Here is a 26,553-nt window from a genome sequence, read left to right as displayed (position 1 = left end):
AAAACTAAATGCGGAAGCTACATTTCAGATATCGTAGTGATGATGAAGATAATAGCATTTATCAAACTCTGTTGCCTCATTTAGTCATCACCACGAGCCCATGAGGTGGGTTAAGAGAGATGAAGGGATTTGCCCAGGATGATACAAGAAGTGAATGGCAGTTTTATGTGGCCTCTTTAGACTCAGCCAACCACTACTTTTCTTCCTTTTCATTGTTTTTGTCTGTAGCCTTGCAGTTAGAACTCTATGGGTTCCTCATCATCTAGTCAGTTTTTAAATGTTCTGCAGGACTCAGTCTGGGCCCTGCTGTTTGCTATAATTCCTCTGATTAACTGTGGCTCCCAGAATCGAGTGGTGCATCTCAGAGATCAGCTCTCCAGCCCAGTCTCTCTTCTGTGCCATGGTCCCATGTGTCCAGCTCCCTGGAATGCTTCACAAGTAGCACCTCAAGTTTACCACGTCCAAAAGGAAGCTGCCCTCCCACAAATCTCAAGCCATGCTACTTGAAATTACAGAGTTTTCGTGAAAAACTAGTCCCAGGTTAGCTTCCGGAGGGAAAAAAAATTCTATGGCCAAGTAAGTTTGAGTAGGAAATGCTTTATACTGTATTTTTCTGATGGACATTTATAAGACATTCTTGTAGCAATCAGAGTATTTAACTTCACTGCAGCTAGTGTTTCCCAAATTCCCTTGATGTTCAGTCGATGTTGGAATTAGTGTTTAGTGGAAGACTGTTTTAAGAGCTCGTGTTCAAGGGCACTTTCAGCATGTGTGGATAAAACCATGAATTACTAATATCATAGAGGACATGTTTTTCAGGGTTCTTGGAGGTCATTTAGAGTTCACACTTCTACTCAATGAAGGAATCTTATGCATCATCAATCTTGAGAAATAGACTGCTTGATTAGTTCACAGTTTGTATTGTTAGAAAGCTTGTTTAATATTGACTGTTGGCGTTCATCTCCCTTTGGAATAACAGTCTTTTCTGTGAGACAAGTCCTTAAACATACAACCTCCCTTCTTCTGTTAGACCTGTTTATTTTGACTGCGTTACGTTTCATTATCTTATCTTCCAAGGGTGAGATGAAAGTGAAGTGTAATGGGGGTGCACGCGTGTGTGTGGTGATACTCTCCACGGGCTTCAGGGTCCAGTGGCTAGTGTGTGTAATGGGACAACTGCGGCTGCCATTGGTTCCTGTCCTTGACTGGTTGCATTTTGTGCCTTGGTTTCCTATCAAGAAAATAAGGTCTGCCTATCGTCTCCTAGGGATTAGAGGGAGCTTGTGAACATAGTTTGAACCCCCCACCCCCCAGACAACACTGAAGTTGTGAGGGGACCTTTGGCTACCTTAGTGTCGGTGGCTTTGCTTTGGGACAAATGGCGGATCTGCTGTACCAGAGTACTTTTGAAGACTACCTAATTTGCTGAGTAATAGAGTATTTTGTTTTGTTGTTTGTTTTTTAATATCTGTAGGTTTGGGGGACCTCCTAAGCTTTCTGGCTATGTGATGTGATTTATTAGGGAAATATTTTTTTTTTTTTTTTTTTTTTTTTTTTTATATTTTATTTTATTTTTTTTTTTATTTATTTTTTATTTTTTATTTTTTTTAATTTTATTTTGTCGATATACATTGTAGCTGATTAATGCTCCCCATCACCAAAACCTCCCTCCCTTCTCCCTCCCCCCCTCCTCCCCAACAATGTCCTTTCTGTTTGCTTGTTGTATCAACTTCAAGTAATTGTGGTTGTTATATCTTCTTCCCCCCCCCCCCGATTTGTATGTGTGTGTGTGAATTTATATATTAATGTTTAGCTCCCTCCAATAAGTGAGAACATGTGGTATTTCTCTTTCTGTGCCTGACTTGTTTCACTTAATATAATTCTCTCAAGGTCCATCCATGTTGTTGCAAATGGCAGTATTTCATTCGTTTTTATAGCTGAGTAGTATTCCATTGTGTAGATGTACCACATTTTCCGTATCCACTCATCTGATGATGGGCATTTGGGCTGGTTCCAACTCTTGGCTATTGTAAAGAGTACTGCGATGAACATTGGGGAACAGGTATACCTTCGACTTGATGATTTCCATTCCTCTGGGTATATTCCCAACAGTGGGATGGCTGGGTCGTATGGTAGATCTATTTGCAATTGTTTAAGGAACCTCCATACCATTTTCCATAGAGGCTGCACCATTTTGCAGTCCCACCAACAATGTATGAGAGTTCCTTTTTCTCCGCAGCCTCGCCAGCATTTATCGTTCATAGTCTTTTGGATTTTAGCCATCCTAACTGGGGTTAGATGGATTAGGGAAATATTTTTACCCCTTAACTAAAAAACCATTTGAGGGCCGGCCCCGTGGCGCACTCGGTAGAGTGCAGCGCTTGGGAGCGCAGCAGCGCTCCCGCTGCGGGTTCGGATCCTATATAGGAATGGCCGGTTAGCTCACTGGCTGAGCGCAGTGAGGGCGACACCACACCAAGGGTTGCGATGCCCTTACCGGTCACAAAAAAAAAAAATAAAAAATAAAAAATAAAAAACCATTTGAACCACTCTCTGACTTTTATGATGTCTGCTTCAGATTATTGATATTTTTGGATGGCCTGGTTATGAGATGGAGGGTATACAGTTTGTAAAGTGGTGTATATCCGAGCATTCAGCTTTGACAGATAAGCCGTCTTTTGTGGGCACCTGCATTCTGTTTTATTGTTCTGTGCAGTTTTACAGTCAGTTCAGTTCACCAAAAACTTGAGTGGCACATAAGCAGATTAAGCATGTGCTCACTGACACTTCCCCACCTAAGCTGGCAATTCCATTTCCAAAGCCTTTCATATTCATTGGAGCAGCCTGGTAGATCTGGAGTGTATATGCCCACCCAGATGTTCCTTCAGGCTCCCAGTGTGTGGAGTGTGGACTGCAAATGGCCTCCAGCTTTCAGCGCCTTCAGGATCTGCACTGCTGCCCGGCGAGCGTGTGAAGGCCTGGCCTGCAACCCTGAGTGAGCCACTCTGGCAGTACTTGTTACAGAGTCCCCTGCCAGGTTGGTGCCAGCTACATCACAGTTCATCTTCTCTCTGCTTATTCCTGCTTCCTCCCCTTCGCATCAGGTATCCGTCCCTCAGAAGCATCTTCCACCCAAGCCAGGTCTCAGCATCTGCTCCGGAGAGCCCGGCCTGGGACAAGTGGGTCTCCTGTTGCTGTGTCAGCATGTGGCCTGTTCTTAAAGACATTTTGTATCTGCTTTTAATGTTTTCTCTTAGACTTAGTTTTAGGTTTCTTCGCTGTATTAGTTATAAATGTTTTAAGTACGTAAGTGTGAGGCTCTCTAGGAGATAATAAAAATATAAGGTAAGGTGGCCTTTTTAAAATTTGCCCAGTTAAGTAGATATGGACATGTGAATTTTTGAGAACTTCAGATCAATTGTGTATGAATTTTGGGTACTCAATGGGGACAACTAGAAAAAAAGAGAATGGGTAATTACAAAGAGAACAAGAAAGCATGTAACAGAAGGAATAGAAGATTTTGCTAATTTTTCAGCATATTCTGAACTTAAGTGGCAGAAAGATACCACACACAGAACTGGACACAAAAAGTATATAATGAAGTAAACGACATTTTAACATGAAAATGATTTTAATCTCAGAGGTTATTAGCGAGTCTTGATATAGAGTAAGATTCATAATTGGAATCAGAAAGGTAATACAAAGAAGAAAGAATATGTAAGGAACGTATTTGGGATGCTTGTGCTAAAATAGGAGAATGAAGGTATTGTAGGGAAAAATCCACATTGACCATTTTATTTGGTATATTTCAACGTTGCTAGAGGATGAGTGATATCTTGACTTTATCCTTGAAACTGTTCTGATATTTGCGGTGTTTATCTTAGTTTTTTAGTAGTCAGGCTTTTTTAAAAAATGAGCTTTCTTAAATTTTAAGATATTTGAATAGATTTAATATTGGACTGATTTGTTTGCTCTTTAAATCTATCAACTCTTAATTGGAGTTGTTTGCGTTTCTTAGTTTAATAAATAGACAACAGACAATTGGTGAATTTGTTTTTCCTTATGACTCTTATGGTGGTTTCACTGTTTATTGCCACTTTAAAAATAAAAGAACCTAAAATTCAGACTAGATTATTGGGAAAATAATTGGCTTGAGAACCCAGAGGCCTGGCTTGTGGTCCTGCTACTTCCCAGCATTATAATCTTGACTAAGTTTGATTGCTTCTTCGAATCAGTTTCTTCATCTGGAAAAGGCCAGAACTGTGTTCAAAGTTATCTTCTAATTTTTTGTGACTGTAATTTGCTCTTATGAACAAACGCTTTTGATACACAAATGCATGTTACATAACGTTTCCATTTTACAAGTAAGTTATATACCAAAAATTTTTATGTATTAGCTTCTTAGAAAGAAGGATGCTTTATTACATAGCAGTAGTATTATGAAAGTAGATGATGTCTTTTGATTTACTGTTAATAGTAAGTACATTACCAGGGCCTAGGACAGTGTATGGCACATGGTAGTTTCCTACTGAATGTTTGCTAAATAAATATAAATGGTCACTAAAGTTCTGTAATTCTCATAAGTCTATTTAATCGCTATATTAAGACATATATGTTCACGTTTGCAATGACCAGATATTATAAAATATTACTAAATGAAACAGTGAAAAATAAATTTTAGCCTAAAATTCAGTGCTTGACATAAAAAGTTTAGAAGAAACAAGATAGAATTTTGTGGAACTTCTAAAGGGGGATTTTGAGCATATTCAGATGCTCAGTGATACTGGTATTTCATTATTTCTAAATCCTTTAAAAACTTCTAGTCTTTCAGTTCCTTAATTTATTCTTTCATTTATTCATGCAAAATAGTTATTGAGCTCTCTCCCGGACTGTGTACTAGGTTCTGAAGATAATGCGGTGAGCAAACAAGATAGTCTCTGTGCCTGTGGACCTTTCACACCAGTAAAGGGAGGGAGTTACGTTAAAAAAACAAGCCTGGGATTATGACCTTGGATAAATGCTAAGGGAAAGTCCCACATAATGGCAAACCTGAACAACTTCTGGGACTTGCTAGTAAGTCTCCCCTGAAGTGAAGTATGACTGGAAGACACGTTGATGAGGGGAGGAGCTTTCCAGGCAGATGCATGGTCTGTGGCTGCAGGCAAGGGGACGAAGGAGAAGTTTTGTAGGAGACAACAGGGGAGAGAAAAGAGGATCTGATCATGCCACAGGAAGGGTTTCCCTGCTTCACACTCACCCTTGGCTCCCTGTTGCTCTTAGGATGACAGCCATTTCAGACTCTGCTGTGTCAAGAATGGATGGGTGGGAGGTATGGGAGTCCAGTTAACCCTGCTGAAACAGTGGTCCAGGTAAGACATGACGATGATGGTGATCACGAGGAGGAAATGGAGACCAGTGAATGGGTTCCAAGTGACCTTGAAAGTTAACTTTGGTAGCACGTGAATGTGAAAGACAGGGATGAGGCATGAGAACCATGCCCACGTCTCTGACATGTGGATACACGTGATGCTGCCACTTACTAAGATGGGCAGCACTGAGGGAGAATGGAGTCTGGAGGCAGAGTAGAACATTTTTCTCAGTTGCTGGTAGAAATTAGAAGAAAAGAAAAAGAAAAAGGAGTAAAAGAGCATCTAGGTGGGTATGAGAAAGCATATTCAAGAGAGAATTAATTGAACTGTGAGTTTGGAGAATTTAAGTGATAATTTCCCCTTAGGGGAAAATTAAATAAGTGATGGGAAAAGGGGAGTAGGTTTAAGTAGCTGATGCTATCAGTGGCACTGATTATTAAGTGGGAGTGTTGGTATGATTCTCCCAAGGTAGATGAAAAGCAGATTGAAACTGCACATAGGGAACATTTGCAGAGTGGTTGCTGAGTTGGTCGTTTCTTAAAACTTGAGGGAATCCTTGTATAAGATATTTTTATGTTTTACATTTGAGCATCTCTATTTGAATGTATGAAATAAAATATTTTCAGGATCAGGAATGGTGTTGTGGTTTCATAAAATATTATGCCCATAGCTCAGATTATGAATATAAGAGATGATTTAGGTTTCAGTAGTTGAGATTTAATCTATAAGCATGACCTACAAGATCCATAATTGTGTCTTAGACTACACAGAGCTCCTTAAGGCTGTTGAGGATGCAGATGCACTGAATTACTTGACGAGGTAACTCAAACTTGGATTTGCAGGCGTTACAACTTAAGCTTATTGTTCCAGATCACATTTATTTCCCAATGACGTTTATTTTATGAAGCCATTAAAATAATTCAGTGTTTCTTGATTTGCACTGGAAATACTTGTTTAAAACCTCCACATTATGATGTGATGTACATAAACAATCCTTCAAGTATGTGTCTAATATTGCACACTGAGAAGTACCAATTTAATACAGTATGGAATACCTAAGGTTCTTATGGGTCCAAGAAGCATTAGAATTGTATAGCCATTTCCATTATTTTATATACATTATTTTATTTAAACTTTATTCAAACAACCTTTTCAGGAAAGTGACTTGCCCCCATTTTGCAGACTAAGAAATTGAGGTTTAGAGAAGTTGAGTGATCTTGCCCAAGACCACATACTTACATAGTAGGTGTGGAGCTGAGCTTCAAACCCAGGTCTCTCTGAATTCAGGGTATATTTAAAAGTTTGATAATTCTTGCCAAATTCCCTTTTATAAAGGGAGTGCCCATTTCCCTTCATCTTCAGCCTCACCAACATTTGCATTCTTGCTAAGTGCTAAGTGAAAAATTACTAAAATGTGCAGATACCTAGTGAGGTTGAATGTTTTTTCCTGTTTATTAGCTGTTTGTGTTTCTCTTTCTTGGAATTTCCCAAGCATATCCTTTGCCCTTTTTTCTTTGAATTTGTCCTTTTAATTGTTATATAGGCCAAGTGATACATTTCAAGTTTTGATAACTTTAGAAGTCAAAGAAAGGAAACAGTTGTGCTTATGCAAAATTTTACCCAGCTTTTCTCATGAGAGCTAAGAGTCAATGATTTTGAACAAGATATCTACATAAGCATGTGTCACTATGCAGATCATATAATATGAGTGTGTTTCCACATAGAAAGAGAAATAACTTCTGGATTACAGTGGTACCTGCTAATGCCTACAGATTGAAGATTTCCATCAGTGTGTGTTACTCCAGTACCCACTCCAGGATGTTAGAAAGAATTAATTCCCTCTGTTTCTTCTTCAGGTTTGCCTGCAATGAGATTTCATTTTCTGCATTTAAAGGACATCCTTTTCTGAGCTGCTGTGAATAAATTTGGAATGATACTGTATATTTTCATCTAATGGAGAATTAGCTGTATTTTGAATAAGGATTGCTGCACTGGACGACTTCAGAACATTACTCACAATGTCATCAAACAGGAGTCAGAATCCCCATGGACTGAAGCAGATTGGCCTTGACCAGATCTGGGACGACCTCAGAGCTGGAATCCAGCAAGTGTACACCAGACAGAGTATGGCGAAGTCCAGATACATGGAACTCTACACGTATCCTCCTGCTTGAACTGAGATAATTTGCTTTAGAATTTTGATACTTACTGGTAGGATCTATGAATTATTAGAAATTTTACATCATGTTTTCTCTTCTCAGTTCATCCTGAAATGTAGTCACAGAATTCATTTTTAGCTTTAAGTTTTTTGAATAGAGGGACTGTTTTTCGGTTTTTTGAACAGAGGTAATAAAATTGGCTAGTTAGTAGTCTAATGCAGTGCTGGTCAGTACAGTAGCCACTAGTCACATGTATCTGTTTACATTTAAAATAATTTAAAAATTCAGTTCCTTAGTCACAGTAGCCATATTTTAAGGGCTTAATAGTCAGATAATAAAATATTTCTATTACTGTGGAAAGATCCGTTGGACAGCACTGGTCTAAAGCAGGGGATCATTTGTTTAAATGTTGTCCATTTGTTTATATATTGTCTACAGCTGCTTTCATGTTACTCGGACGGAGTTGAGTAGTTCTGTCAGAAACAATCTTGTCCACAAAGCCTAAAATATTTGCTATCTGCTCTTTTACATAAGAAGTTTGTTGACCTGATCTAACAGGATAGCACAGAGAACAGAAGTTTAACTGTTCTGGTCCTGTTTTACAAATATGGTATTTAAAAAGTATCTCCCTCATTTGTCATGTGGCCTGCCATGTGTGCGAGGGACGGTGCCGCGTGCTGCAAAGGTCACGAGGGTGTAAAAGATGCGGCCCTGCTCTTCCATACCCAGTGATGTGCTGTTCACCTTTGTAGAGTTTCTTGGTTCCATGCAAATATGAAATTGGAACTAGAGCTAAGCCAACTCAGTAGTGAGCAGGTTGCTGCAGATTCTAGGATTTCAAAGTTCAATGGAGATTTAAGTTTAAATCTTTAATATGTATCTGTAATTATCAAACTAGGTTATGTGATATTGTAGTGTTCCCTCAAATATGTTAGCATCTTAAAATCCTTAAAAAGAATTTAAACATTGATTTAGATGGATATGAAGCTGTCTATTTCTAAATTAACTTACAATTTATTGTATGTATGTACACATATTCATATATGTACTCATATATACTTACATGTAGAACACTTTTCTAAAAAAATCAGCTTTATTGAGATAATTCACATACCATAAAATTCACCCTTTTTAAAGTCTACGGTGTAATGGTTTTCAGTATATTTATAGAATTTTGCAACAATCACCACTATCTAATTTTAGAACATTTTCATCATCTCAAAAAGACACCCTTGTACCCATTTCCAGTCACTCCCCATGCTCCCCTTCCTCTAGTCCCTGGCACCCACCAATCTACTCTCTGTATGAATTTGCCTATTCTGGACATTCATAGAAATGTAAGCATGTGGCCTTTGTGTCTGGTTTCTTTCACTTAGCATAATGTTTTCAGGCTTTATCTTTGTTGTAGCATGTATCAGTATTTCATTCCTTTTTGTGACTGAATTGTATGGAAATTCTGCATTTTGTTTATCCATTCATCAGCAGTGGACTTTTAGGTTATTTCCACGTTTTGGCTATTATGAATACTATTATGAACTTGGTGTAGAAGTTTTTGGATGGCTGTGTTTTCAGTTCTCTTGCGTATATATGTAAAGAGTGGAATTGCTGAGTCACTGGATGTGTACAGCGCTTCTAAGGAAGATGGAGTCCTTGCCAAGTGAGAGGATATTACTCTACCTAACAGGGCTCTTCTGGCTTGCTAGGTATGACATTTTTTAAAAATTCTTGTAAGTAATAGAGCTGAAGATGGTGATTCACAGTGGCGAGGCAGGACAGACACTTCGTTGGATTTCTAGCATGCGGAAAAATAGGAGAGCACAACTGTAGAGACCAGGGACATTTCACTGCTGATTGGTCTCTGGGGGGTTTCTTAATATGTCATTTTTCATCTTTAACTAGATCAGATCAATTCTTTGTCTTTTTGCTTGTAGGACTATGAGAAAGTAGGGATTTTGTATGATTGCAGAAACTACTGAATTCTTTTAATGTACAAATAATTACTTGTAATTTGTAGTTCTGGTATCTACAACTTCAGTTTTTTTTAGGACTGCCACCCTTAAATTGGGTATTCTTTTCCTTCCAGTTTTGTCTGAGAAGATAACAGATTCATGTATTTGAGTCTAAAATATTTTAATTCTTTAGACATTACTTACAAACTGATAGCTCCAGTTTGAGCCCTGTGTGTCAGGCATTGTGCTGGGAGCCATCCACGTCTTACCTAGGGCACATCTCACCTGAGGGTTGATGGTAGTGGTCTTTTTCTATGGATGTTGCAAACCAGGTGTCCAAAAGCTCAAGTCATTTGCTTCCCTGTTACAGCAACCAGTATGGTAAGAGATGGTGCCAGTCCTAAAATTCTCAGTAGTCTGCACTTAGAAACTGCCTTCAGCCATTGTACTGCTTTGCACAATTATATCTGAATGAATCACGTTTCTATATTTTCCTTTTGAAGTTACAAAGAAAAGTGTTTTCAATTTTTAATATATTAGCTTTTAGAATACAGGTAAAATAGCAGAATGTATACTTGTATTAATTATTGAAAATCATAAAATTGTACTCCTTCACTTTTCATGTACATTTTTACTATCAGTGTTATTGTGATAACTAGAAGAACTTTGAGCCACCTGACATTTTTCTAGAGCACAGCCTGAGTTTCATGTAAGTCATTTAAGATTTGGTACTCTCTGAAACTCCTGTATATGTTGCCATTACTGCAGTTTTATCCCAGCCCCAGGTTGCATAACAGAACAGTGTTTTAAGAAGGTTTCTCTTACTGGTATGTATTCGATCTCCCACACAACCACTTACTTGCATTTTGAAATAACCTTCTAAAGTCTTGTCCACAGTGACATCTAACACTTGTCGTTGTAAGATCGTGTTTCAGGTTGGTGGGTGCTTCAGATCTGGGGAAGAAGGAGCTGGTGGTGCATCTCACTACTGTAGTATCACAGTTCTAAATTAGACATGCCTCATCAGCTGTTGGTGAAGGAAATGGGTTAGAAATGAACACTGGCTGAGAGAGAAAGGACGGATCCGTTTCCTTCCCCTAACTCTGGCTAGTAACTGACAGCTAGGTTTTTACCCTTTGTCTGTCCCGGAGAAGCATATATGAGTGTTTTCTAGAGAAAGTGACCTACTTACGCAGGTAAAACAAATATTCTTAGAGCCTTTGGAACTCTGGCATTTGTGGTTGCTGTAACAGGAAGGTGGGTTTTTATACAGTATAAATGTTTTTTGTGATTTTTCAACTCAAAATGGCAAAAGAGAGAAGAGAATTTTGAGAAGGCAAAAACAAAATGCCTAGAACATCTACAGACGGAAGGGTCTAGTTCAGTTAACTTGATTTCAGCCACTTCTCAAAGGGTTTGTTTTCCTTCTAAAGTTTTAGCCTTAAGTCCTTGCTCCCCACTGTGTGTCTGTTCAGTGCTTCTGACCGTTGGCTTTGTTTTCTGTGATGTCTTACATACATGTAGACGGTTACAATGCAACAACTTTTTTTTTTTTGCAGTAAAATACAGGAGTACATTATGTAGGAGTACTGGATGTAGGTAGGTAAATAGTAGGTGTCCTTCCTTTTGAACTTTTGAAATAGGTGATGAAGTTTCTTATTCAATTTATTGGCATTGTATTTCAGAGCCATTGTGTTTGGCTCAGAAAACTACATGGGTCCTGGCTAGTGGAGAGGTATTTCAGGGGGTGCAGTGAAGTGTGGGGGTCCACCCTGGCTAATCTGGGTGTCAGGTCATCTGTTGGAGGTTTTTGTTCATTTTTTCTGGGCCTCAGACCTACCTCATTTCCAGGTCAAAAATCTTTTTCTGCAGTCATCATGCCCCTCAGATCTATAATTTTAGCTTCTCTTGGAATCACTTTTATTCTTTTATTTTTTGACAGCTGGCTGGTGTGGGGATCTGACCCTTGATCTTGGTGTTATAACACTGTACTCTAACCAACTGAGCAAATCAGTTTAAATTTCCATGTTGATGTCATTCTCTTTTTTGTTTTTCCTCTCTGCCTGGATAAATTCTCATTAACTTTGAAGTTTCTGTTTTTCTCCCTGTAGTGGTATGAACTGAATTACTTTGTTCTGTTTTCTTAGCTTGTTTTTTCCAAAGTCCTTTTTTCCTCCACCAGGGCCATAAGGATTTCATTGATATTTCCTAGTGTTAGCTGTCTACCTCTCAGTAAGCATATTCAGGATTCACATTGAATCCTCTGTTCTCCTTTTCTGTGATACGATTCATAATCACTGAGGGTGGGGGCACTTTTTCACCCAGTGTCCGTCTGCTGAGCTCTTGGTAGCCTGAAGCATATGCTTTGCAGGAACAACATGCCAGGACATGCTGGTCCCTGCTGCTGCTCAGCACTTGCCAGTTGTGCAGTCATGTCATGACGACCTCTGCCACACTTCTTAGATCTATGCACATTGCCCTTTGCCTTTTCTTCTAGAAGCTGTGGGTGCAAGGAAAGTATTCCAGGTGGCAGCCTTCCTACTTTGTCTGCCTTTTGCAAAATTTTCTCCTTTATAGAAAATCAAAATCTCATAGAAAAGCAGATCAAACAGAAGGAATAGCAAATTTGTTTTCAAAATTAACAGTGATCCATGTCCATTTTCAGAATAACCATGTAATCTAACAATTGTACATTTTCCATCTTGCACTCTGTACACTGTATATACCAGTTGTAGCATTACTCTGATTTTGCTCACCTAATGAGCATAGTTTACATGAGCATACTTTACATGAAATGAACCTAAACACAGAAAACTTTTTCATATTTTTCGAATGTAAAATTCTCATTTATCTGTACTTTTAGAATAAGGCTCTAAAGGACAGACGTGCTTTGCAGAAAGAAGAAATGCAAATAGTCAGCACATGAAAAATGTTCAAACTCATAACTTAAAACCGGAAGTTTTTTAATCGATCAGGTTGAAAACAGTTTTTTTTAAAAAAGTGATTATAGCCAGTGTTGATAAGAAGAAGAGGCCAGGCTTCTGTAGTGCAGATGGAAGTGTTAGTTTGCTGTGATCTTTCTGGAAAGAAATTTAGAAATATATTTTTAAAGACAAAAATGTACTTTATCCCAGTGATTTATTTATTAGCTTTTAAGTCTATACTAAGGAAATGGATGTATTCAAATTGTATGTGCTTATGGCTCTTCAGCATATTTTAATAGGAAACAAAAACAACCTCAATCTCCAACACTAAAGACTTGCTATAATTATAAACAGCCATTAAAAATATAACGAAGACTATTCATTAACATGGAATAATGTTCATAATATATTGCTGAGGGAAAGTGGTCTGTGAACTGTGAGATCCCAGTGTACCTCCCTGCTTTTGAAAAGTTTGTATACATCGTGTTGAAAGTGGCAGTACCCAGATATTGGGCTTTTTTTTTTTTAAAATAAGATTTTTTTTTAAATGCTCTTCTGTGCTTTTTAGATTATCATTATAGAGCATGCATTTACAAATACAGTTTGTTTTCCCTATGCAAATAAAAATCCTAGTTATATTCACTTGCAAAATTCTCACTGCCTTTCACTTGTTGACCTGGTACTTTAAAATAGTTTTTAGGATTGAGAAATTATATCTATCTTAGAGTGAGAACCCATAAAAATTATTATATTGCATAATTGTCTCAAAGTGTTTTTTAGTTTTATCAATGTAAATATGGTATGTTTAGCTTTTTTTCCCTAAATTTGATTCATGATGTAAATATTCAAAGCACTTTTTGAACATTTTAAAACATTTTATAGTTCATTATAATCAATTGCAAGTAGTCTTTGCTTTTGAGGTATGCTAGTAGATTGGAATTTATTTTCTTTGAGATATTCCTTTTCAGAAATGCACATAACCACAGATTGGGGAGAACTTTATTCTTTTGCAACTTTGCAGAATGGCATGTGGGCTGCTGGTTTTGCCATTTTGTACAGCTGGGACATTTGTTGACATGCAAAGAAAGGAATTATTTTTAATATAATTTTTAGTGCAGACTGTTTCTGAATAATTTTAATAGAAGTTAATTATTTAAATTTCCACGTCTTAAGTTGCAGTTGGGAAAGAAGTGGTAGTAGAAAATGGTTCTGTTCTGTTTAGTTTTGCTTCTTTAATTGAATTGGCTTTTCTTCTAGAAAATGAAAATGGTTGGAATTTGGTAATAACTAAAATTAGAGAATTGATTTCCTGGATGCATTTACTTCAGAAGTAGGCATGGTGCTGCGGGGTAACAAACATTTGAGTCATCTGCCCGTCCCTAGAGCATTTGCAGTATGTTGAGAGGTGGCACTGCATCCCCCTCTGCTCACTTTGTGTCAGAGCTGGCTGTGTGCAGGCCACACCGCAGCAGGTGGTGAGCTTCGTGGAGGTTGTATTGGAGAGCCCTGGTCATGCTGGGCCTGGCGCAGGGCAGGGTCTCAGTGAGGGTCTGCTTAAAGGCCAATCTCTGGCTTTGCCTTAGACAGCTTCGTGACGGACAGGACCCTTTCACAGCGACCTGTACCCTACCAGTCAGGATAAAGCATGCCTCGGCAAATGATAAACCATTTCTAGGAGGACAGAAGAGTTGTAGGGCCTGTTTTGGAGGCTGAAACAGGCTTGGTTCTTTAACATCATCCACCACAGGGCCTTATACCATGTCCTTCCTGCCTGCAGTAGGAGACCTGGGCGCGAAGGAGGGAGAGACCCCACATGTCTGCTTAGATTCTCGCCTGCTTTCTTGCCAAAGAAACTCTCCCAGGGGACCTGTGGAAAAGAACCCGGAAGTTTTAAACGTCAAATGTGTGAGTTTGTCAGACTCTACGGCTGCCTTGTTTAATATAAAATAATTAACTTGTTCTCTTCGGAAGCTTCTATCTTACTGCCTTTTAGATTTTTAGTTTATTTTTCTCTCCAAAGTTTTTTATTCTTATTTCTTCTTACTTTCTATATTTAACTTTTCCTTACATTCTATTTTTAATTTTTTTGCTTTAAGAATAACTTTAGATATGACAATTTTCTTGTAAATCTTTGTCATATTTATGTAGCTTTAATACTGATTATCTAAAGTGATTTATAAACACTTAATGTGTGCACATGTTGGGACAGCAGGTGGTAAGTGTAGTCTCAGTGAGGGAAGCAGAAGTTGGAAGACTCGTGCTCTGTGGTTCCTACACAGGGGGGCCCTTCAGTGCTCATTCTTCAGGAAGAAACCACACCAGTAACGCAGGAATACATCCATTTAAAAGTGCTTCCGTGGACATGGCTGGTCTTCTCCTTCCAGATGTATCATTCACTTGAATTATTCCAGTGGTACTTTTTCCTCGGTCCTCACAGCAGTGAGATGTGAGGAAAAGCTCGGTCCCCTGGATAGATCTCTCTCAGGCAGCTTCTGATATACAGTAAGAATTTGCTTTTTCCTTTCTGATAACATCTCCCCATATAGTTTCGTCATTTTAAAGCTAAGATAAAAATAATGCAGAGTGAAGATTGTTTGTCATCAGAGCTATGTAAGATGAGCTTTGGTTCTTGCCTTTCTGCTGAATCAGCGTGGAGTCAAAGCACAGTTGATCCTGTTCTTTTGTGAAGGGTGGTTCATGCCCGCTCAAAAGTCTACACCTGTTAGACCATCTGTGTCAACTGTGTGTCCATTGAGCTCCTTTTCATATGCTAGTTGACCATTTGTATATCTTTTTTTGTAAAGTGTCTAAGTCTTTTTGCCTTCTTTTCCATTTTTGGAATATTTTACTTTTTATTATTTAGTTGTAGGAGTTCTGGGATACCAGTGTTTTGTCATTAATTTGTCAGGTTTTGCTAATATTTTCTCAAAGCCTCAGGCTTGCTAATCTTTTTTTTTCCCTTTGGTGGAACTCATTTATTGGTGGAGTAAATTCTGGCCTCGTCTTTGCAGAAGCTAGCAAGATTGTTGCCCTGGAAGGTCCTAGGATAGGAAGGGGTAAATGGAGAGGCCAGGGCTGAAGCCATGTGGGAAGGGGCCTCTCATGCCTGAGATCATTCCCGGTGTTAGCCGTGTTGCCCTCAGGGAGCTAATCACTTTTTTTAGTGTTGTCTTTGGGCCAGTAGATGTTTTTTATTTTGAGGAAGCCTGATTTATTCGTTTTATTTTTCTTCTACAGTATCGTCTTCTGTGACCTAAGCAACCTTTGCCTAGATCACAAAGATATCCTGTGTTTTCCTCTTAAAGCTTTATGGTTTTGGCTTTTTCATTTAGATCCATTATCCATCTGGAATTAACTTTTGTGTATGGTGTGAGGTAAGGCTTGAGATTAATTTTTCCCCCATATAGATATACAATTATTCCAGTGTTGTTTGTGGAAAAAAACTTACCTTCAATCTTCAGTGGGTTGCTTTGGTAACTTTTGTTAAAATTAAATGACAATAGAAGTATGGTTCTATTTGTAGGATTCTGTTTCATTGATACATTGTCAAGGAATGGTACATTATTTAATTTGATTTGTTTATTAAATATTTTTTGCATCTGTTCATGTGGGATATTAGTGTTTTTACTTTTTGTAAAATTTTCATTACTGTAACATTATGAAAACTCTTGAAGTCAGGTGGTATAAGTCTTTCAATTTTGTTCTTTGTTCTTTTTTTCTCCAAAGATTATTTTGACTATTCTGGGTCCTTTGCATTTCTCTGTACATTTAATATTCATCTTTGTCAATTTCTACCCTAAAAATTGCTAGGATTATGATTGGAATTGCATTGAGTTTTTAAAAAATAATGACTTTATTGGGATGTAGTTCACATGGCATGAAGTGCACCCATTCAGAATGTACATTTCAGTAGTTTTTAATATATTCACAGACATGTCCGACCATCATCACATTCAATTTTAGAACATTTTTGTCATCTCGAAAAGAAACCCTGTATCCTTTAGCTGTCAGTCCCTTACTGCCCCCACCCCCTACTAATTTACCTTCTATCTCTATAAATTTGCCTATTCTGAACACTTCATATAAATATTATCATGTAATATGTGGAGTTATGGACTGAATTGTGTCCTCCCCCAAATTCATATGTTGAGGCCCTAACCCCAGTGTGATGGTATCTGGAGGCAGGGTCTTTGGGGAAATAATTAAATGAGGTCATGAGGGTACGGTCTTAATCCGATAAGATTGGTGTCCTTGTAAGAAGAGGAAAAGGCACCAGAGAGCTCTCCCCACATGCATACAGAGGAAAGGCCATGTGAGGACACAGCAAGAAGGTGGCCATCTGCAAGCCAGGAAGAGAGCCTCTACCAGAAACCAACCCTGATGGCACCTTGATCTTGAACTTCTACCATCCAGAACTATGGGAAAATAAATTCCTGTTGTTTAAGCCATCCAGTCTGTGGTGTTTCGTTATGGCAGCCTGAGCAGACTAATACATGTGGTCTTTTGTGACTGGCTTTCTTCCACTTAGCGTAATGTTTTCAAAGTTCTTCCATGTAGTAAATATGAGAGTAGTTCAGTAAGTGTGGAAAAATGGAATTAAAAGATAATGTGAATCTTTGAAGTGTCCTTGTATCAATACTTCCTTTGTTTTTTATGGTAAAATAATATTCTATTTTATAGATAATACCACATTTTGTTTATTCCTTAGTTGATGGGCATTTGAGTTGTTTTTGCCTCTTGGCTGTTACGAATGGTACTGCTGGAAACATTTGTGTACAAGTTTCTGTGTAGACATGTTTTCATCTCTCTTGCACAGATAACTAGGAGTGTAATTTCTGGGTCAGCTGGTATTTGGAGGTGGGGTCTTTGGGGGAATAATTGAAGTTAAGTGAGGTCATGAGGGTGGCTAGGGCCATAATCTGATAAGATTGGTGTCCTTGTAAGAAGAGGAAGAGACACCAGTTTCACTGTGTTTAAGCATTTGCGGGACTATCAGACTATTTTCCAAAGTGGGTGCGTCCTTTTACTTTTCTGCCAGCAATGTATGAGGGCTCCAAGTTTCCACATCCTGGCTGACACTTGTTATTTTCTGACTTTGATTCTAGCCATCCTAGTGGGTGTGAAGTAGTAGCATCTCACCTAGCATCTCACCATGGCTTTGATTTGCATTTCCTTAGTGACTAATGATGTCAGGCATCTTTTCATATGTTTATTGGCCATTAATGTTTCTTTCTGAGAGAAATGACTATTAAGATCCTTTTGCCCATTTTTTAATTGGGACGTCTTTTTTATTATTGAGTAGTATGAGTTCTTATTTTCTCCCATTTGGTGGGTTGTCTTATTACTTTCTTGATGGTGTTCTTTGACATACAGAAGTTTTAAATTTAGACCAAGTCCAATTCATGTATTTTTTTTTCCTTTCGTTACTTATACTTTTGCTGTCATCTGGGAATTCCTTGTCAATTCTGAGGTCAAAAAGATTTACTCTTATGTTTTCTTCTAAGAGTTTTATAGTTTTAGCTCTTGCATTTAGGTCTTTGATCTGTTTTGAGGTAATTTTTGTATATGTTGTGAGATAAGAGTCCAACTTAATTTATTTGCATGTGACCATCTAGTTGTCACAGCATATTTATTGAAAAGAACTTTTTTTCCCTCCGTTCAATGGTCTTGACACCCTTGCCAAATATCAGTTGTCCAAAGACACATGAATTTATTTCTGGATCCTCAATTCTATTCCATTCATTTATCCTATGCCAGTACCTTGCTGTCTTAATTATTGAGGTTTTGTAGCAAGTTTTGAAGTTGTGATGTATGAGTCCTCTAACTTTGTTCTTTTTGAAGATTGTTTTGCCTGTTTTGGGTCTCCTGAAATTCCGTATGAATTTTAGAATCTGCTTGTCACTTCCTACAATGAAGCCAACTGGGATTCTGACAGGATTGATCTGTAGATCAATTTGGACAGTATTGCCATTCTAATAATACTAAGCCTTCCTACCTTCTTCTTTTATGTAGGTATTTGAAGGTACAAATTTTCTTATAAGGATTTTTAGCTTCATTCCACAAATTTTGATGTGCTGTATTTCTATTTTTATTATTTAGTTCAAAACATTTTATAATTTTCCTTCTTCTTTGACCCTTGGATTATATAGAAATGTATTGTTTAGAAATATGTGTTTGGGGTTTTCCTGGGTAACTCATTATTGCTGATTTTTAATTTTAATTCCATTTTGGTTAGAGAACAGTATGATTTTGGTCCTTTTACATGTATCGAGACTTGTTTAATGGCACAGAAAACGTCTTGTCTTGGCAAATGTACGATGTACTCTTGAAGAGAATGTGGATTCTGCAGTTGGTGGGTGTCGACAGTGGTGTGCTTGAGCTGGGGTGTGTCAGCTGATGGGACACGGTTGTGCACATCTCTCTCAACTCCCCGTTCAGTAATGTCCTGTTGGGAGCTTGCCATCTGTTGGGGGGATAGTTAAGCCGTGGACAGGTGCAAAAGCTGAAAAGTCAGGGCTTTTTTCATTTACTACTTTCAGAGAGCTGGTTTACCAGCACACTGCTGGATGTAAAATGTTATCACTATCCATTAAGTGGAGGTGATTGCTAGTGTTATCAGATCATCTATATCTTGATTGATTGATTTTTTTTTCCCCCTCCTTTGGTCGAGTTACTGAGAGAGGGATGTTAAAATCCCATCCTGTCATTATCAGCTTGTCTCCTTCTCCCTTTAATTCTGTCAGATTTTGTTTCATGTATTTTGAAACTGTTATTAGGAAAATATACATTTATGATTATGTCTTTTTAATAAATTGACACCTATTGTTATGAATTCTCTGGTAATATTTTGTTGTCTGATAATTATAGCCTCTTCAGCTGTCTTATTATACCTAGTGTTTGCCTGATAATCTTTTTCCATTAATTTACTTTCAACTTATATGTGTCTTTATATTTAAATTTAAATTGTGTCTTTTGTGTCAGGATATACAGTGGTCTTCCTGTTTTGATTGCAGTTTATGCCCAGTGACATTTATAATTATTCATAGGTTGGTTTTAGATCTACCATTTTATTATTTTTTTCTCCCCTTTAAAAAATTTTTTAAATTCCTGTTTTCCTCCCTTCTTTTAGATTAGTTGAAGTTTTAAAAAATTCCATTTTAATATATTGGCTTTTTATCTATACCTCTGCAACGTGTGTGTGTGTGTGTGTGTGAGAGAGAGAGAGAGAGAGAGAGATTGCTCTGAGGATATAGTATACATTTTGTTTTTCTTTCTTAATATACTACTTAGAATTAATATATGACATCACAGAAAATGTAGCAACATTGTAATTGTGTAGTTCCATTTACTGCTCCCACCCCTCCCCTTTATATTACATCTACATGTTTTAAAACCCACTAGACAGCATTATTAAATGGTTTAAAGCCAACCTTTTTATTTTAAAAATTAAGAAAAAATATTATTTTATATTTATCCAGACATTTATTATTTATAGTACTCTTTATTTTAATATTTTTTCTTAAAGATCCAAGATTCCATTTAATGTCAATTCCCTTTAACCTGAATACAGGCCTGTACTAGGTAATTCCTTTAGTTTTATTTTTATCTAAAAATATCTTATTTTGCCGTCATTGTTGAGGGATATTTTTACTGGATATAGAATTTTGGATTGATAAGGTTTCTTTTCTTTTAGCACTTGAAGATGTTATTCCACTCTCTTCCGCCCTTTGTAGTTTTTGATGAGAAGCTGGTAATAACTGAATTATTTTCCTGTATGTTACATGTAATTTTTCCATCTGCTTTTAAGATTTTCCTCTCTTTGCATTTCAGGCAGTTTTTATCTTTTTTTCTCTCTCTCTAGAATTGATCATTTTTGTTGGTCTGTTTTCAAACCATGTCTCCATTTTGCTGTTAAGTCCTTCTAATAATTTGCTCTAGATATTGAGTATTTCAATTCTAGAATTTTTCATGCTTTCATTTTCACGATTTTTATTTTTTTGCTGCCATTAATTTTCACTTATAAATATTTCTTTTATGTCCTTGAATATAATTATGTTTTATTAAAGTCCTTGTTTTCTAATTCCAGCATTTGGGTCATCTCCAAATGGTCTCTGTTGGTTGTCTTTTCTGTCAAGAGTGGATTTCATTTTCCTGTTTTTTCTTATATTAGAGATGTTTGATCGTGCCGTTCCCTTCTTGCAAGACTAGATTTCCCTTCCAGATAAGTCTTCTTTTCGTTGTTCTCTGGTGTCTTCACAGGGTCCTTTTTATGTTTTTTCCAGAGTTTATAGTTATTTGCCAGAATTGTGGTTAGGTACTTTGGTACTAGAATTAGTACCATGGTTTAAGTATAACTTCAACTTTCAAAGGTAACTAATAAAGGCTCCACATTGACTATTAGGATGAGGATAAACTGGAGGTAGGGAATGGAAATGAGATATATTTTCCATTAGCAGGAACTCAGTAACTTATGCAAAGGTTGATTAGTCAAAGAACAGTATAAGCATATGATTTAAAGATGTGCACATATAAAGAACTAAGTCTAGAAGCAGTTAAAAATGGTTGTCACTGTAGATGGTGAGGGGTAGATCATAGCACTATGGCTTGTTAAAGTTCTTTTTTCATTATTTCCTCTCTAACTTAGATATAAGTTGATAGAAGAAAACCTAAATTTTAGTAAGCAAGAAATCTCCTAACCACTGCTACCTAATACTTTCTGTGCCTGGTTGGATAATGGGGAGGAGTAATGCCAATTTGGGGATGAATGTGGATTTAAACTCTGGGCAGAAGCTTGAAACAGCTTTCAGGAGGTTACGAAGAACATTTGGTGAGAAAGAAGGGATTCTTTGGCTGAAAACTTTCTAAAACCCCAGCCCTGCTCTCCAGAGAGAGATATTAATTCCTGGACACACATATAACCTTTTATCTGCATGTCCAAAGGAACCACACTAAAATGCCGTTTTCTCAGTTGCACTTTTCCCTGATTGGTGTCTTTTTTAAACATCTTTCCACACTGCTCTGTGAGGGTACCTTAGTTCATTGATTCAGGTGTATCCTAAAGTCAGGAGCATGTGAAGTAGTTGGTCAGGTGTCATTCACACCACAGTTGTCATCATTTGTGACTGTGCACACTTGATTGCAGCTTGTTCTTTCAGCAAAGCATTTGAAGAACCTGCCCTGAAAGAAAAAAACCTTTTGATATCAAGAAACTCAGGATCAAGCTTATAAATGGATGAGAGCAGATTAAAAGAAAATAGTGGCAGTTTTGGACTGCCATAAGAAGTACTAACACACTTAGTGGCTCAGAGGACAGTATTTTGTGGAAAAAGGATAGACATCCTTAACAAGAATCATGATTCTGAAGATTTAGACTGTAAAGACATTTTAGCTATATCTTAGCCAATTTATTTAACTTCTATAAGTTTTTATTTTAACTACTTACAAGAGCGTTTTGATAAATGTTTGTCTGAAACAGGTAACCTTTTAGAGAGTAATAAAAGTAAAAATTTCATCTGATAAGAATGCATTGTCATTTTTATTGGCAACATTTTCTTTTCTTGGTGGTTCTTAAGTAACGATACATAATGTGATTGATGTCTTAGCTGGAATTTAGTGAATATATTGCACTGTATATTCTGTGACACTGTTAAAAGCTGCGTACTGTATCCTCAGATGGATCCAACAGTGTATTTCACTAAGTCCCTATACTTAACAAATATATTGTTACAAGTTTTTGGCCATTATGAGCAATGCTGTAATAGTTTGCTAACTAAATATTTGGGTACTTCAGTGATGATATCCTCGTGATAAATGCTTACAAGTGTAGTTGCTGTATCAAAAGGAATGCACTGGAAGGCTTTTGAATATTTCCAAATTTTACTCCAGAAACGTTGTAATGATGTACACCCTGACCTCCAGTGTATAGAATCTCCCATCTCCCTGCACTTCAGTTATCACTGGATTTTATTGTTTTTTTAAAAAACCTTTGTCAATTTAATAGCTGGAAAGTTAAATATTGCAAGACACAAAAGTCAGGCTGAACTAGATAACCTAAAAAATTCTGGAACCACACACTAGTGGCTGCTGGGTAAAATATAGGAAAGTGTAAATGCATACTGGCTTCCAGCAAAAGTGAGGGAAATCCCCAGGTGTCTGAAAAAAGTTAAAAACTCTTTGGGTAACCACTATAAGCCCCTGTGTGGCAGCATGAGAATTTGGGCGAGAGGTAGGCTGGATGGAAGGTGGGGCCACACAGAAAAGGAGACAAAGTTTTAGTCCTGGTGAGTAGGGGGCTGGGAGCTGGCGTGTCATGGAAATCAAAAATCTAAATACCCTTTTTAGTGAAAAGGTGAACTGAAAAAAAAAAAAAATCAACTTGCCCTCTCAAGGAGGCAGCTAGGAAAGTTTTTAGGCAGAGCCCTGTATGTGGGGGAGGGTAGGGAGTCCATCTTGAGGATTTGTAGTCTCAGGTGTGTTGGGGTTTGAGTTTCTTGGGGATTTCCCCAAGTTGGGAAATTAATGGGAAAGCCCCACCGAAAATGAGTTAAAATAAAGCTATCAAGCACAGGAGAGAGCCCACTGTGAAAAAGTTAGCCCATACGACAAACAGCAGAATTGGACCCCTTAAAACTTCAAATAAAAGGATCCTTAGAGCCTATAAGTATGTTGAAAGTGATGAGTGATAGAAAAGAATTAAAAATGTGAAGGAACAAAACACTATGGAAAACGACAAATTTTACCGAGAAAATTCTGTAAACAAAATGAAATCATTAAAATTAAACAAATTTGACACAAGTGAAAGAAAAATTTAGGAACTTTGAACAAAGATGAAGTGATGGAAAATAATTTGAAGACTTAATTGATGCATTGAAGATAACATGAGAATATCCAACATACGTGTAACAGAGCTGGGAGAAAATAGGGGAACAGAAATATTTGAAGAGATAATAGCTGAGAATTTTCAGAATCGGCAGACGGCAAAGTGTGCCTATCCCATTTTAAGGTAACCATTACATGAATACATATAGAAAGTATAACTCCAGAACAGTACAAGAACTGTAATGGAAGAAGTAAACTACTGTCCTGATAGAAGGGGAAAAGGGAGAAAACAAGAAGCATAGAAAAAGAATTAGAAAATACACAAAATATGATGGTAGAAATCAATCCAAATAGCAGCATTAAACAGTTTAATGGTAAAACCAAACTTTCCCATCAGAGACTATCATTCACTTTTTTAAAATGTAAATTATACTTCGGTGGTTTTCAGTAGACAGACCAAAACATAGAAACATAAAGGTTGAAAATAGAGATGGAGCAAACGCATTGGGGGAAATTCTAACTGGAGGATAGGTGTAGCCATGTTAATATCATATACGATAGGTTTCTAAGGCAATATTGTTAGGAATAAACAGTTACTTCCTAATGATAAAAGGAGCAAGTCACCAGGATATAATTGCAAATTTACATACTTGACAGTGCCTCAAAATATATGACAAATATTTAAAAGAATTAAGAGAAATTGACAGTCTTTAGATTTGAAGAGTTCAATAAAAATTTCTCAGTAATAAACAGACAAATCAGTAACAATATAGAAGATTTGAAAAACAATCGACTAGCTCGCTCTAGTGGGTCCCTGTATCCAACAGTTAGAGAATGGACATTCTTTCAGGCACATGTAGAATCCTTGCCCACTCCTCTGCCTGCTCAAGAAGAAGTCACGTATTCAGCTGTAAGTCTCATCACATTTTAAAGAAACTATGTCAAAAAGATAATGTTCTCTGATTTAATCTTTAAATGAAATTGAGTTTTTTTAAAAGGTGAAAACATATACTTTGGAAATCTAAAAGTCCACCATCCAAAACAAGATTTACAAAAAGAAAGCAAATGTGAAAAAGTAAATAGAAACGGAATAAAGATACAATAATGAAAATTAATAAAGCCCAAACTGGTTGTATTAAAAGATTAGTAAATAAGCTTCTGGCAAAATTAAAATCATAAAACCCCACAATATTAGAAATAAGGGGACATTACAGAAAGAGCAGAAATTTTTTAAAAGAAGACTGAGCCACTAGGGCAATACATTGGAAAACAGTTGTGTCCTAGGAGAGGCAGTAACATCTAGTGAGGAACGTATTGACCATTTAATACATGATTTGTGGCCACTGGTTATCCATGCAGAGAAAAAATGACGTTTTCTCCTCATATTACAGGTGAATTAAGTCTTAGATTAGGAACCTCAGTGAGAAAACCAAATCTAAAAGAAAGTACAATAGAATTATTACCTTGGGAGAGGGGAGGATTTCCTAAACAAGATAAAAAGCACAAGCCATAAATAGTAAATTTAGGTAAACTTGATAATGACAAATTAAGAACTTCTCTTCACCCAGTAATATCCATAAAGAAAAGTTATGCCACAAATAAGATAGTTGCAATGGATATAACTGATAAAGGACAAGTTTTCTCAATAAAAACTGGACATTTAAAAGACAACTTAGTATTTTTCAGCTTATAGCAGAAATACTTATATGCTTACCTTTTTTAAAATGTGGGATTTTTTTAAGGCAAAAGTTACATACTACAAAATATACAGATCTCAAGTATATGGTCTGAGTTTGATAGATATATACACTTGTGCAAACAATACCTGATAAAGACACACAAAGTTTCCTTGAGTTTTCTTTGGTCAATCTTCACCCTTCAAAGAAACAGTAAAAGTCACTTCTGATTTCTCTCACCAAAGGTTAGTTTTGCCTGTTCTAGAGCTTCATTTAAGTGTAATTATGTGTGCCTGCCTTTTTTCATTCAGAATGTTTTTGAGATTCATGATGTGTGTATCAGTAGTTCACTTTTTAGACTGCTGAGTGGTAGTCTACTCTATGAATGTACCACGATTTTCATAAAACTGCCGAACTGTTTTCCAAAGTGGTTATACTGTTTTGTACTTCCATCATTAATGTCCGAGCATACTTTTTTTTTAAGTTGTGAAGGATATAAACAGACAAAACACAGAAGGGAAAATGAAAACGATAAGCTTCTAATATGTTTAGTCCCACAACAATCAGAGAAATGCATGTTAAAACCATGGTAAACCACTGTACACATGCATGGGTGAGGTTGTGAGCAATGAAAACTTATATCCTGCGGGGGGCTGTGCAACCCTTTGTGGAGCAAATCTGGCAGCTTGTAATAAAGTGAAGAATTACCTGTCACCTGGCAATTCTGTACTGCAGGAAACTCAAACATGTCTGCAAGGGGGCATGCTAGTTATGTTCTTTGCAGCTTTGTAAGTACCAAAAATTGATCTATGCTAAAATCATTAGCAAGGTCCATCAACAAGAGAATGGATAAATGTAGATGTATACTGTACAGTGTATTACATACAGCTGTAGCTGTCTCAGGTTACCAGAAACAAATGGCAAAAGCAAATGTCCGTGTTACAATTTGTGTCATCTAAAAATGTAAAGCCTGCAAGATAATATATTTCATATATAGTCATCCAGTAAAATATGAAAACAGTCATAGGAATGATATACACCAAATTATGGGGTGGTTGCTCCCAGGGTAAGACGAAGAAGGAGCGAGATTAGGGAGAACATGTCTCAGTTATAATCTGTAGTATTTCACTTCCTCAAAAATTGAGGGGGGTGTAGGTGGAATATGAGACAAGTGTGTGAATATTGAGATTTGCCAAAACTGGGTCATGGGGCTGGCCCGTGGCTCGCTCGGGAGAGTGCGGTGCTGATAACACCAAGGCCGTGGGTTCGGATCCCATATAGGGATGGCCGGTTAGCTCACTGGGTGAGCGTGGTGCTGACAACACCAAATCAAGGGTTAAGATCCCCTTACAGGTCATCTTTAAAAAAAAAAAAAAAACTGGGTCATGAACATAAGGTAGTTTACTGTAAGCTGTGATTTTCTGTATGATTGAAACGTTTTACAAAATGATTGTTTTAAGACATAGTTCTTTGATTACTACTGAGCTTGAGTATTTTATTAGTTTTTGTCCATTAATATGTATTTCTTTATTGATAGTATAAATGGGATCTTTTTTCTACTCTAATTTTTAACAGGTTTTGGTTGATATATTGGGAGTGTATTGATACTGAAAAGTGTTCACATTAATCACTGTTAACATTGATGCTGCATGTTGATG

The 26,553-nt window shown here is 37.1% G+C and overlaps 1 protein-coding gene across 3 annotated transcripts in view; it reads left to right on the top strand.

Moving 5' to 3' along the window:
- Positions 1–26,553, top strand: part of CUL1 (cullin 1) — a 91,461-nt gene that overhangs the window by 25,425 nt on the left and 39,483 nt on the right. For 2 of the 3 annotated variants that reach the window (XM_063100009.1, XM_063100008.1), the window contains exon 2: positions 7,226–7,527. The exons of the other annotated variant lie outside the window; for it this stretch is intronic. In XM_063100009.1, coding sequence (XP_062956079.1) covers positions 7,388–7,527 — 140 coding nt within the window. In that variant the 5' untranslated portion in view covers positions 7,226–7,387. The remainder of the gene's footprint in view (positions 1–7,225; positions 7,528–26,553) is intronic. 3 annotated transcript variants of the gene reach the window in all.

This window comes from Cynocephalus volans, chromosome 6 (genome assembly GCF_027409185.1).
Source record: "Cynocephalus volans isolate mCynVol1 chromosome 6, mCynVol1.pri, whole genome shotgun sequence".
NCBI classification, from domain to species: Eukaryota; Metazoa; Chordata; class Mammalia; order Dermoptera; family Cynocephalidae; genus Cynocephalus; species Cynocephalus volans.
This window is presented reverse-complemented; position numbering and strand designations above follow the sequence as displayed.